Genomic DNA, 14,973 nt, shown 5'->3' on the forward strand with positions numbered 1-14,973 from the left:
CAGTGGTGATATTCAGCGGGTTCGCACAGGTTCGGCCGAACCCGTTGTTAACATTTTCAAAGTTTTCCGAACCTTGTTAAACATATGTAACATTTCTCAATGGTTTGATTCTTTTAAAAATATTAAAATATACGTATTATACTCTGTAACACTACTAAACTAGAGCCTTCCGATGCACTATTTGAGCGAAAAAAAAAATTGTTAAGGAAAAATTTTCTGTTACGAACCTTTTGTTAAATATTTCGAATGTCATCCCTGCCTATATGTATGTTTGTCCAAAAAAAATTTTGGATGAAATACAAACCACACAACTTCAAAATCGCATAAAAAAATCCGCATAAAACGAGACCTTACAGTATAAGAATAATTATAATAATTAAAATTTTTTTTCATACGAAATTAAAACATTTTTTGTGCACGAATTTCGACCCACTTCCGGAGCCTCATACATTTATACTCAAGAAAATAAATTACTTCCATGCCATGATCCAGTAAAAATCAACATTTTATTATTGACTTTTTATAACTAGTAAATAAAATGGACCAAAAAATATCAAAAGCAAGTAATTTATGACAGTTATGAAAGTTAAAAAATTTTTGTAATTCAAAATTGTTATATTTTGATAGAAAACCAAATAAAACATTAATTAGTATCAAAGCACTTCAAAAAACTGACTTATTACACAAACATCTGTGTAATAAATCAGTTTGATAATTTGATGTTTGTCTATGCAAATTTGATTACCATTTATTTTATAATACAGTTGACCCCCCCATAACACTGTTGATAATTCCGTTTTATATGAATTCCATGTTGTACGAGTCACTTAGATTTTACAAATACATGAGCCGTTCACTGCCTGGCACACGTATTTGTAAAATCTAAGTATAAAGTATTGACCTTTTAGCAGAGTGGGAACAAAAGAGGCACGACCTTGTCAATTGGACCCACATGCGGTCGGGTAATACCACTTGTTGACTTGTAAACAGAAGGAAAACAAAAAAAGCACCGGCCTTGTCAATTGGACCCACCTGTAGTCAGACGTTAGACCATTTGCCATATGGTAAACAACTGAATGTAAACAAGTGGCGGACGTTTATGTAAGCTTCACTCTCGTCGGATGACGGCGGACCTGAGTGTAAGCTGTTCGGGCAAGAAGGGGTTGTGATTGGTCAGAAGTCCCTGTCAAAAAAACCCTTAAATTGCGGGGTGAACGAGAGAGGAAGAGAGAAGGGCAAGAGACTGGTACACGGTAATCTCAGTCACTTGGAAGGCATGCTGAGCGTAGAGAGAGTGTTTTCCTCTGATAAATATCTCAGGGACGGGTTAGTGCGGAGACTGGGCTGACCGTGCAGTTGAGCCAACTCCACAGGCTGACTGAGGCCTTTTCAAAGTTTGAAAGTTTCCAGAAGCCAATCTAGTACATGAGTTACCATGCATTGTTATCTTGTATATATATATATATATTGAAAACATAATATATATATATATATATATTATGTTTTCAAACTTGTACCTTTTACATATAGAATCTGTAAATAAACTGTAAATATTATCAATTTGAGTGTGGAGGTGTGCTTTCCATCAAACCTGGATCACTACATGGAATCGTGATAGACATGGAAACCAACTCAATGAGATGGAGTTGGGAAGAATTTCACTAAGATCTTCACTCTGACTTGTACAACATGGAATTCATATAAAACGGAATAATCAACAGTGTTATAGGGAGGTCGACTGTATGTCAAATTTTTATTTAACAAGATTTTGACAGAATTTTGATTATGTAAGGATTTTGAATGTTAGGATACAATTTGTTTGGCCTTTATATAATTGATGGAAAAAACTTTTTAATTACTCCTGTCTTATCAAGTATAATCCACAAAGTCCACAAAGGTAGTGTAGTCAATATTTATTATTATTTTATTTATTATATCAATAGTAATTATATATTTTGTTTAGGAAAAATATATTTACATATACAGTATATATTAGTTTCAGTTCATTAGGCAGTTCAGTTCATTATTAACATTGAATGGTCATAAATGAAATGTTAGGATTAAAATGGAAATATCACATTTCATTATATAACTTATGTATATATAGAGTAGTACTTTAAAGCCTACTGAGAGGTATAATGATTTTTTTTTTTTTTAAATTTATTAGTCTTAACATCCAAATTTTATTGATTCATGTTTTCTAATAATCTTAACTGTCTGCATAATATTGCTAGTATTTAAATCTCATTATCAGAGAAATGAATAACTTAATCAGATTTGCGATATTACATTTGTGTTTTATTTTCAGACTCATTTGAAGCTGAATAAAAAAATAAAATATATTATAACATATAAAAAATACCACTATGCTTTTGTTTTTGATCCTCAGATAGAAATTGTGCCTTTTATTTTATATTTATCTTGTAAAGACCTAGATATTGTACAGGATTTATGCTGTTCTGCTCAGTTATGATATTGTTGACTCACCTAGACTTTTTGTTTTTTATGTAATAGTGTTATATGAATATCCAAGTATTTTGTTTGAAAGAGATAAAAGATATATTAATTAATGATGACAAAACTTCTATGAAAATAATAATTTATGTTTGTGGTTAGAAGATTTTTGTTGTTGGGACTATTTTCATTGAAATGTTATTGTTATATATAAACTTGATTTGATTTTTTGTTAATTGTGTTGCTTTTGAAGATGGTTTATTCTGTTTAAGATTCTTTATTTTTACAGCAATTTACAAAACTTATTTCTCATCTTCATATTCTAAATTTGACTAAAATTTGCTTCAAGTTTGAACTGCATCTGGAATGAAAAATGCACTCAAAGCAAAGAATAAGCTTCTGAACAAAGAATATAATTTCAAATTAGCAATAATGTGTTAAAATTCACAACTGTTATAATTAAATCACATATCTATGTTAAATAATGACAACTGTTAAAACTACCTAAAAACTCTGTTCAACTTAATATAACCTTTACTTATTAATCATGCCATCCAAGAAGTATGTGGAAACAATGAAGTCTAATTTCATTGTTTCCACACACTTCTTGAAGAAGACCTGAAAAATGCTAAGTTGAAAAAGGAACTTCTTAGAAGCATGAAAGCAGTAAACATGGCGGATCTGGCAGCCATATTTAAGATGCCAAAGTCAATAGTGTGCGACCAGTAAATGCAATTTTCATTTTATTATATATTATTTATGTATTCTATTTATTGTTTTCATGTTTTAATTTATTATTAGGGCATTTAATTGTGTTATTTTTACCTTAAATTATGTGTATTTGTCATTTTAAGTTAATTGAAATGGGTATTGTTTAGGGTCTGAGAATAGATTAACTCACTTTTTATTATTTCCAATGGGAAAAATTGCTTTGGACTTCAAACAATTCAGAGTTCGAACAGTCTTCTTGAATGAATTAAATTCAAAGTGTGAGGCACCACTGTACTTTATTATTTTTACTATTAGATGCATTTAAAAATTTTTTTTATTGTCTGAAACATAATTGTACATTAGAATTGATAGCTTTTTACATTTGCAGTCTAAAATATAGTTAGAAGTTAATACAAGTGAACTACATGATGTATTACTCACTTAAAATATTTTTTGAATTTTTATTCTAATATATTTGATACTGATGCTTAAATTTCTTATTCTGATATATTATATTTTATGCAGTACAAAGAAGCTTTCATGAAGGCTAATCCTGACTTTAAATGGTACAAAATGCCAACTCCACCAGCTAGAACACTATTAACTCGACCATCCAACCAGAGGCCTTCAAAATTGCAGCTAACTAGCAATGAAAATCAAGAAGGTAGTTGTGGTATTACACCTGGTAAATTGGCAGGTAAGATAATTGTTCAATGTGATTAAACAGAAACTAATTTAAATTTTCTATTTTGAATGAATAATGCCAATTTTAAGAAATCAAAGGTATTTTTATAGAATATCTAACAAAATTTCAAATTCAAAAATTATTCCACTGAGCATTCTTTTTGTAGAATATGAAAAATTTTTTTAAAAACTTTGATAATATGACATAAACAGAGCATATGTATAGTGATCAATAGGTTAAATGTAACTACGATCAAACCAAGTCTTACATTCATAAGAAATTTTGTTAGGTAGATGCTATAGAAAAAATATCTTCCATGCATATGAAATGCATTTTTCTTCCCTAAAAAGAAGATGCATTTGGAACTTGTAATTAAGTTTGTTTTGGATTCATACTTTTATAAGAAAATCTGGACCTGAAGAAGATCCAAAGAAAGAGAAGGATCAAAAATGTTAGTCCATTTGCTACATACATGACTTATTGGAGTTAAACAAGATTCAAGCACAGAAACTCCAACCTACGAAGTGTTCATGATATTCGAACAGCAATTAAATAGCTAAATAGAAGTTTTATCACCATTTATAAACATACTTTCCTTTATTTCTCACATTTCTTTTTGTAGATATATTTTAATATTAATGTTTTAAAATAAACATATTTTTATGATATTTTTTGTTTTCAAAGAGAAAAATAATGAAAAAGCCAGTCAAAAAATCTAAAAAAAAAAACTGCTTGTTGTAAAGAAATTTTTTGTTTTTACACATTAAAAAGTCCATTAATTAGTGTCTCACACTAAAAATAGGTTATCTGTGACATTGGTGATAATGCCTTTGGCATTTGATTTCACTTTTATTTCCATTAATTGGCATATTGCATCAAGCTTATAATTGTATATGCTATCCTATGATGATGGATGACCCATGCTTAGATTAAAGTTTTCTTTTAATTTAAAAATTTTTACATTAATTTTTGGGAAAATTTTGGGTCCTGTAAATATTCTGCATCTCTGCTTATATGTAAAAATTGAACAAGCATAATTTATTTTTTGAATTTAAATATGATATACAGTAGAGCGTCGTTTATCCGAATCAATTGGGGACTGGGGTGGTTCGGATAATTTATTTTTCGGATAACGAATCATGTACGAAAAAATATATTAATTTATCCCATGTTGAAATTTCTCTCCGTTGCGTGTCGCTTCGCGTTGAATTTTCGTCGATGTTAAGCCTAACGAAGACTATTGTATCGTTAAAAATTATTTTTTTATTTTGTACAAACAAAATAAATTTATTGAAAAATATAAAAACAATAAAAAATTATACTTCAGATGTTAATTTAGTATCAAAAACGTAAAATATTTGAGTAGCCCGAGAAATAGCCGAAGATTGCAGCGCCACAGCACTAGCGAAAATTTAAATTTGCCGACTGGAATGCTTTCAGATAACGGACGTTTCGGATAACCAGCTTTAGGATAAACGACGCTCTACTGTATTATTTCCATCAATTATCCTTCCAATTGAATTTTATAATGCTTTACCATTTTTCAGGTTTACAAATTTATTAATAATATAATTAGTGTTTATCAATTTACATTATCATAGAAGAATTTTATTTTATTGTCAATCTTGTTTATGATGTAGTTCAACATACAACTTTCAGTTGTGATGAATGTGTTGCATGTCTATTAGCTCAACATTGGTTGGTTTGACAATATTAGGAATGTTTTATTAAAATTATTTTCTTTTCACTGATTTATAAATTGAGCTTTGTAACACTTTTTTCTAGCACATTTGATTGCAATGTCAGAAGAACATGGATTATTTTTAGATGTATGAGTCATTTTTGGACATTTACAACCTGCAACTTGGTCTTGCAAAGTAACAATTTTTAGAAGAGCTTAACCATCTGCAAACTGAAGCATTCATTGTTTGTACATTCCATGTCACTGGTTTTGAATGAGCTTATTAGTTGGAGACTTGACATACTGGCAAAGCTATGTGGACAGAGTACTAACACCTTCACATGTTATTATGTTAGTGCACTTACTCAGGAATAGAAAAAGATCATTCTGTAGTTTTTGGTAGATTGTCTATAAGTCTGTAATTTACACATGATTTCTATAGAAACTGGAAAATCCAAGATGTATAGTGTTTGTTTTCTGCAAAACTGCATTAGTTCAAGAAATCTCAATTGGAACACAAATTGAAAGCTTTATCAGTTAAAGAAATAACCACCACTTTTTGTCAGATGGAGGTCAGGAGAGTTTGCTGGAATATAAATTGGTGAAAAGAAAGCCAGTTTTCAAGTTTGCCAGGAAAAGAAATCCTTCTTGTATGCTGCTTCTACTACTAATACTACTCTACAGTTGTACACACAAATTTTCAAACTAACTTCTAATGATTGTTTTCTCTCTCAAAGAAAGTGAGTTGAGAAAACTTTTAGATAACTTCAAAAAGAGAAATTTGGCATTAGTCAATAGAACTCACACTACACAAATTGAAGACAGTTTTGCAATTCTTGAAAGAAGCTAATTTTTCTAAATGTTTTTTGAATTGGAGAAATTATTGAAGAAAGTGTATTGAATGTCATGGTGATTAGTAAAATATTAAATAAATTTCTTTATATTGTGACACACTTTAATTTTTTTGACTTACTGCTGAAATTTTCTGTGTATGTACACATATATATACAACTAGCCTAAATATTGCCAGAGAACTGTAAAGAAGATGCTGTAGTTGGACAAAAGTATAACTGCGTATAAGTTAATGTACAATGCATGCAGCAGATATATCCAGTGCTAATACAGGGAATTACATTGGATAGTTATGACATGATACATGAATGGTCTTTCACCATAAAAGTTTAGAGAGTATATATAATTATATACCATATACTGTCAGTTTATGTTGAGGTTTAAGTTTCATTCTAGATTAACTTTTTCTTTCAGATCTGATAAAAATGACCAGGACAGTAAATACAAATTCACAAGATAAAAGACTGTACAATAAAAGAGAACAAAAGAAAATAGAAGAGATAAGCATATGTGATCACGGGGGCATAAGGCTCCTGTACTATGGTCAGGATAAGAGGTCAGGCGAGTGTAAAGGGAGGTGATTGGGGTCGACGATAAGGTGAAGGGTGAGATCGAGTAAAAGAGTCTACCATTTTTTTAACATATATAAAATAACAATTTATTAAGAATAGGCAAAATGACAAAAGACTACACAAGCTCGTTCTATACCGACCTAGAGAGTTTCTATACGACAGAGAGAGTTTCACAGTGCTTTCATACCTCTTATAGCCGTCCACTTTGACGATTCTGAACGTGGATGCCTTTAAAATATTGATCCAAGGAATAATCCACAAATACAGCACAAATTATATCAAATCGCGACTTTCGTGCTCATTTAATTCGAGGTTCATCGGAGATCGGAATTCGGCTCGTTTAGAAGATCGGCGCGATGTTGTTAATCCTGCGTTCGATAATAGACTCCCCTGAGAGGGGGTAAGAACGGGCCTTTTATCCGTTTTAGTGGGGAATTTCCACCACGTGATCGGATGTACATAGGTTAGGGGTTATAGGTGTTCCAGGGATCTATAACAAATGACGACATTTGAATGCTAACTATCAACCTTTTTGCAAGATGAGATGCAAGTTCTGCAGAGAACAATAGATGTTGCTAGTTATGACCGGAAAGTTTACACAATCCCGGGCAAGATCGTTTTTTCTATTAGGGCATTACATAAACAAAAGTTTTGATTAATTAACAATTTTGTTAATAAATGAGCGATATTTCCGTCACCAAAATTCTGAATCTCACACATAAGAACAATAAAAGTGAGGTGTGAGAAAACAAAAGAAGACTTTTATTGTATAGTCTTATTTTGTGAATTTTCTTTCAAATTTTCTAAATTATTTATCACAGATTTTTGTACATTATTTGTAGTGGCATACACCCTACAGAAAATTACTGAAATAAAAATAAAAATATTTTTACTACTACTATCATCTTGGTACATAATTTGCACTGTCATAAAGCTGCACTTCTGAAGTAGCCTTGAAAACTTGTCATGTAATCCCTATGCAATTTAGCAGAATTGTCTCAGAAATGGGAAAAACAAAATGCCAGGTCTACTATTCTCTTTTCATTTTCTTTCCACTAGCAATTCAGTGTAGCTGAAATTATAAAATAATTGTAAATAAAACAGAAAAACAATGTTTGAGACAGAACCATGTAAGCTTCATTAAGTATTGAAAATAATAGTAGTAATAATCTCTCAGTAGTACTTTCTTCCACAGGTATCATACCACGAGCATTACATACAAGTCTAAAAACATTAGAGCTTTACAACAGCACTTATATTATAGAAAGTTGCCATATTAAACACATGCCACATAGGAAATTTTAAATAAAGATACATGTATAACCAAATGATTGCCATAATTAATTAGGCTATAAATTTGCTATTATTAATGATTAGATATTAAGTAATTTGGTATTAGAGATAGACATTAAGCATTTAAGCAACATCTCTTATCTAAATTAATAATTATAAATTTTAATAATTTATTAAATAAATCTATGGTTATGGTTATATCTAAAGTTTAAATACATCTGGGAACGAAGAATTGCTTGGAGGTCTAGGTGTGTAACTGGCAAGCACATCACACTGTAAGAGGAGGCTGTGGATTCAAGTCCCACTATGGGCCAGTTCTTTTCTTCTAGAAGGTTCTAAATTTATATAATAAATTATTAAAAATTATAATTATTAATTTACATAAGAGATGGTGCCTAATGTCTATTTCTAATACCAAATTACTTAATATCTAATCATTAATAATAGCAAATTGCTAGCCAATTAATTACAGCAATCGTTTGGATTAGTATCAATGTATCAGTCTTTAGGAAGTGTGTTATAGATATGTGCACAAACTGCACATAAACAAAACATTTCCTATTATTTAATCTGAAAGTTTAATTAATAATACATTGGTGTGCAAAACTTAAGCAAAAATATAATTTTTAAGTAGACAGCCATGAAATTGTAGAAAAGAGTTTGTTGTTACAGTACAGTGAACACTCAATACAGTAGAAAGGTGATTCTTATGCAGGAAGAAGACATCACAGGTGATGTGAGGGCACACAAAATGTGTGCAATCAGCATGTGCAGTGCAAGACTACAATAAGAAGGTGGCTTTGATTTCATACTGTATGTGTTCTATTCATTTTTGCACTAGTATACTTTCTTCATCCTTTAAGTATAAAATACTGTATCTATATTCTGAATTTCATGTCTCCCAAGTGATTTCTTGCAGAGTTATGGCAAAAAAACAATCATTGCTTAAGTTTTGCACACCAGTGTACTTTTAACTTTTCTCAATCGATTTGTTTGCATACTTTATTTTTAAATTCAAACAACAGAAAGCTGTTAAACACCAAACTGTTATTAATTATTGCTTTCACATTATCCATTATTAATGTAACAATCCTAATGAACATTTTAAACAAAATAGAAACAATGATCTTTTTCTAAAATTACAGCACATTGGCATTAACAGTAGTACAGGATACAGATTGGAAAATAACATCATAAATTGCTGTGCTGCAATTTTTATCTTTGTATTATCACTGGTGTTTTACATAATAATGTTTTTTTCAACTTGCAGTCTTTTGAATCTATTCTATAGTTTTTATGGATTATTTTATGTATTTAGTCATTGCAGTAAAAGTCATCTCATATTACAACCTTGTTTAAATTAATTTTGTTAAGCTTGATCATGTTTCCAAGCTACACTTCTTTCATATTCAATTCATATTATTTTTCATCCTATTACTATATTTCCCTTTATTAAATCATAGCTACATATCTACTAACCATGAAATTTTAAAATGGCTATACCACTTTAATACTAAGAATGATTGTGTACAATGAAAAGGGGCTTTATTCGCAACGCAAGTATTTTTAAATGTCAGCTTTGGAAAATTGATTCTGCAATATGAAAGTCAATGATATTTGAAAAAATATAGTTTTTGTGTGTAACCTACATAATGAAGATATCTAATATAGTAAACATTTCACTAAGAGAAGATGGGTCAACAGTTGGTGAAATACTATCAGTCTAAATGTTCTATATAGAAAGAGAGTAATATCAGGAGTTGCAAAAACATTTTCAAGACCTAACTAGATTTGCAACTCCAAATCTATGGACTACTGATCTCTTGAAGTTTTGATTTAGGCTAGATCTCATTTCTATAATTCATCTTGTAATTTTTGTTCTCTCTAATATTTTGTGAACATGAAGATTTGAAAAAATCTTTCAACTTAAATAAATAAATCAGTAACATTTATAAAACATTATGATGTTATTTAAGTTAAGAAAAATAATTTATTTTGAATTAAATAATTGATTAATTAATTTTTTTAATATACAGATGAAACTCAAATGGGAGGTTTGAATTCTCTTATTACTCCAAATGTTTCATCATCATCATCATCATCATCGTCATCTACAACAAGTGTTTCAGTAAATAATGTTGAAACTGTTTCTTTACCTAAAATGGATGTATCCAGTATTTCTGCTATTGCTAAACCACCAAAGAAACGTTATTTAATAAATGGAGCATTCCCTTCAAATTTAGAATCATCTGTCGTAACAAATAAATTGACTGATCCTAATACAACAAGTGTGTGTTCAGCATTACTAGAGTTAGCAGAGGTAAGTATTTTAAAAATGTAAATATATTTATAAAATTATATTTAAAATATATAATTCAATAGTGGCGTTCTGTCCATGGAAGCTGTGGAAGCACCGCTTCCCTTGTATTTTCTAAATTATAGATGCATATTGTGAGATTATTTTCATATTTTAACATACTTTGAATTAATTAAAATTAATATTTTATTATAACCTCATTGTGTATGTTGTTACTAATTTCTATACTACATGTGAAAAAATAGAAAGGGAATATTTGTTGTTTGTAAATTAGGAAATGTAATTTTATATTTGGATTAAATAGTTTCCCTGAAGAATCTTTTATTGGAATCATCAGTATCATAAGTATCATGCAATTAATGGTAAATTGTGACATTTTGACTTTAGTCACAAATTCTAAACCTAAATGGAACAATAAATCAGTCCAATTTTTCTGAAGTTGACAGATAATTTAACTCAGTTCAACTTTATAAAATTAGCATACACCTTATGGAAACTCCCCTAATCTGGGGTTTGCCCAATTATAACATTTATGAATCAAAAATACATAAGAAATAATGAAACCTTTGCTCTTATTTGCCAAGCTTAAACTTTTTCAATACAGTCACCTAAATAAACTCTGATTTCAATCCTTTTATCAAATGTTCTCTGATTATTTTTACATTTCAAAGTCTAAATCATATATTTTACAGTTCTTTCTGAAACATTGATATTTTAAAATTCAAAATTATTCATTTTTCAGATGCAGGTTTTTGCAATGTGTTTTCTTTTGACAGTGCATGTAAACACTTAATTATTAATGAAATAAATTTAAATTTGTGAAAGATCTATTAAAGATATAATATAAATTATAAATATTTCATAAATTGCAGCAATTTTTTTTATTAAAAATTATTTTATTAAAATGAGATAAACAGATTAAATTGTTAGTATAAGGACCACAAATCTTAACCTTCTATCTTCCACTTGATGAAATGCATTTCAGATGTCATATCCTTTATTGACATTCTTCTTCAGTCACATTTATAGTGTTCTTTCATTTCTTTGTATTTTAGAGTATTTGAAAATAAAATAATAAAATGATTTAAATAATAACAACAACATGACAAATAATGGGTATAAATTTAGTATTTATTATAAAAGGTTATTTGAAAAAAATAAAAAAGATAAAAGATTATAAGATACAACTTGTTCTGGAGATAAAACGTAATTTTTATTAAAAAAAAACTGATTAATAATAAAAAAAAAGGAAAGAATTAAAAAATATTTAGAACATATCTTAAAAGAAACTAATATAGTTTATGTGATCTCTTGTGCATGTAGTAACCAATACTATTACATAGGAGAAGCAAAAAGGAAAGTTCAAATCAGATTTAATGAACATAAATGAGCTATTAAACTTAAATATAAAAACTCAACAATATCAGAACACTGTGAAAAATTGTAATTGTAATATTGATATGAATGGAATTAAAATATTACTTTATGAAGAAAATATGATAACATAAACAATAAAAGAATATATAAATTATAAATAGACAAAGTGAAATGAATTTAAATGATGGCACCATTTGGTATAATTGAACTTAGCACCATTTGGAATGAATATATTAAGAAAGATTGGAACAATGTAAAGATGAATAGAGAGAGAAGAGAATTGAAAATAAAGTGGTAGGCAAGAGGATTACAGGAAAAAACTATTCAAAAGATCACAGACAGAGGAAGTTGGATCAATACAAAGTTGAAAGAACATTTTAAATGTGACTGAAGAAGGATGTCAATAAATGATATGACATCCAAAATGCATTTCATCAAATGGAGGATAGAGGGGCAAGATTCATGGTCCTTATACTAACAATTTTATCTGTTTATCTTGTTTTAATTAAAGATTTTTTAAAATTTCTATAATTATAAGAGATTTTTAATAAACAAAATAAATTATATAAATTACCATGATTGGAATTATATACAAAAACAAATTTTTAGTTTACATTTAAATGCATTTTATGCATATACATTACTTTGGTTTGTTTTGTGAAATGTTGACATGGAATGCTGTTGTCATCATCATCATCAGTAACAGCATTAAAGAACACTTACTTACTTTCTCTCTTATAGATTGTTTCTGCTTTCATTTTTCTCCATATTTTCTTTTATTATTTTAATTTCCAGTCTTTTTTGATCTTCCTCTTTATTCTTTTTTCAATGTTACTTTTTACATTTAGAATCTTTGTGCTTCATAAATCTTTAATTTATCTGTGGTTTGTGAATTCATCACGTTTTAGATAGAAACGAACCTAATATAAATTTTTAGGAATATATATCAATAAATAATAACAAATTAATGCAAAAAATAAATACTGGAATATTAGTTTAGAATGTGAATTATTTAATGTATAATGCACTACTAAAAACGACAACATAAATCAGTGAATTTTGTAATATCTTTGTTTAATTCATTTGATGAAAATGGCTTTGGGAAGATTTTAATAAAAACCAAATAAATTACAAAATTTTTGAAGCATTTTGTGAATTTTAATGCCATGTAATTTAGTAACAAATTTATTTTTTTTTTTTACATTATAGTAATATTTAAACAAGATTTCATTTATATTTTTATAGATGTATTTCAGTTATATAATTTTTTTGTAGATGTGCACCAATGCTGAAGTGCAAAAAAGATGTGGACCACAGTCTACCTCTAAAAATTGCACATTTAATGTTGGAATATCAAATATCCAAGGAAATGACAGATCTGCCAAAGAATCTCCATTTACTCAGTCCAGTTCTGTTCGAATAAATGCAGGGAAAAATACCTATAGTCAAATACCTGTTTTTAATGTTAATGCTGCCAATTATGTCATTGACCGTGCCTTTAGCCAGTCATTAAACTCAGCTAGTTTTTCCAAGAGCTTTTTAGAGCATCCAATTTCAAAATCATTTGAACCACTTATCTCAAAGACATCAGCATCTACAAAATTAAATGAACATCCTACAGAAATGCAGTTATCAAATCAACAAGAGCAACCACTGAATTTATGTATGGAAAAAGAAAAAACTATTAAAACCAGTCAGCAGCAATTAATTAATCATTTAGTTGTAAAATTTATGGGCGGTCCAGGGTGTAGTAATATAATTGATTCTACAAATGATAAATCAGTGCAAAAATATAATCATACTTCTAATAATTTTCAACAAGAACTCAATAAAGATGAAATTACATCATTTAATTCATATGAAATAAATCATAACACTGATAATATGAATAATAAAAATGATACAGAAAATTTTAATCATAAAGATGATGTTTCTTCACATTGGAACAATCAAATGCCAGACAGAGATATGGTTGGTTCAAAATATGAACTAACAAGAGAAGATTATAAAAGTAATGTTACTCCCCCTGTAAAAAAATTAATTTCTTCACCTCCAAAAAAAGCCAGAGCACTTAGATGTTTGATATCAGATAATCCAGAAAGTGAAAGTCATATAATGGAAGTAGATAGTGATAAAGTGACTAAAGAAAGTCCTTCTAATAGTCATACAAGTAGTCCAGTTGACAGTAATGGTGTATTTGATGTATCACCTGGGCAAAGAAAGTCTCAGCGTTTATGCAAAGGAAAACGATATCAAGCACTTATTTCAGAAGGTTTGATACAACCAGTAAAAGAAAGAAGAACAAGTAAGTCATCAACAAGTGAAGATAAACAAGGAAGTGATACAGAATCAGTTAAAGATGTTGATGTCAGATCACCTGCAAATCGACGTAACAGAAAACGAAATGCTTCAGATTCATCAGAAAGTGTTACAAGCATTAAATCAGATAAAGATGAACCCTCTAAGAAATCAAAGGGAGGGTAAGTAATTATTAATAATTATAAAAATTTATAGGACAAATATCATAAAAATTTTGCATAATAATTATGTAATAGTAAATGTTAATGATTTATAATAAACATTTCTATTTAACATTATACAGTATATCCCCTTATAAGACAGTAGATATGTTCCGTTCTTTATGAATCAATTTTGTAGGAATCACAGTTTACGGACTACAGCTGTTTGAAAGGTTTTCTTCCATAAAATTAATCAATTCTAGACTAATTCGACTCAACATTTCCAAAATACGTATATTTTTTTGGAAATAATCCGTATAAACTACGTTATAAACAAAAAATTGTAGGATTACTTACCGAGTGTGCACCGTTCGACTACGCCCGTTGCTAAAGCTTGTTTTCGTCGCGGAACAGCGCATCAAACCGCGGCCGCGATTTCTGATAAGTTATTTTTCTGCGAAAACTTCGTTGACCTTTGGAGACATCATTAATATAAATAATTTTTATGGCCGTTGAATAAGAAATGTTTCTTTCACAAGAAATGTATAAAATTAGTGCTGTATTAGACTTAC

At 28.9% G+C, this 14,973-nt stretch overlaps 1 protein-coding gene across 7 annotated transcripts in view; it reads left to right on the forward strand.

Annotated features, from left to right (window-relative positions):
• Positions 1 to 14,973, forward strand: part of LOC111641025 (HMG box transcription factor BBX-like) — a 134,854-nt gene that overhangs the window by 100,267 nt on the left and 19,614 nt on the right. For all 7 annotated transcript variants that reach the window (XM_023387576.1, XM_023387236.1, XM_023387164.1 and 4 more), the window contains exons 3-5: positions 3,691 to 3,862; positions 10,285 to 10,568; positions 13,218 to 14,422. In XM_023387576.1, the coding sequence (XP_023243344.1) occupies positions 3,691 to 3,862; positions 10,285 to 10,568; positions 13,218 to 14,422 (1,661 nt within the window). The remainder of the gene's footprint in view (positions 1 to 3,690; positions 3,863 to 10,284; positions 10,569 to 13,217; positions 14,423 to 14,973) is intronic.

The sequence above is a fragment of the Centruroides sculpturatus genome, unplaced genomic scaffold, assembly GCF_000671375.1.
Source record: "Centruroides sculpturatus isolate CEXI.00-Female unplaced genomic scaffold, Cexi_2.0 scaffold59, whole genome shotgun sequence".
Classification (NCBI taxonomy): Eukaryota; Metazoa; Arthropoda; class Arachnida; order Scorpiones; family Buthidae; genus Centruroides; species Centruroides sculpturatus.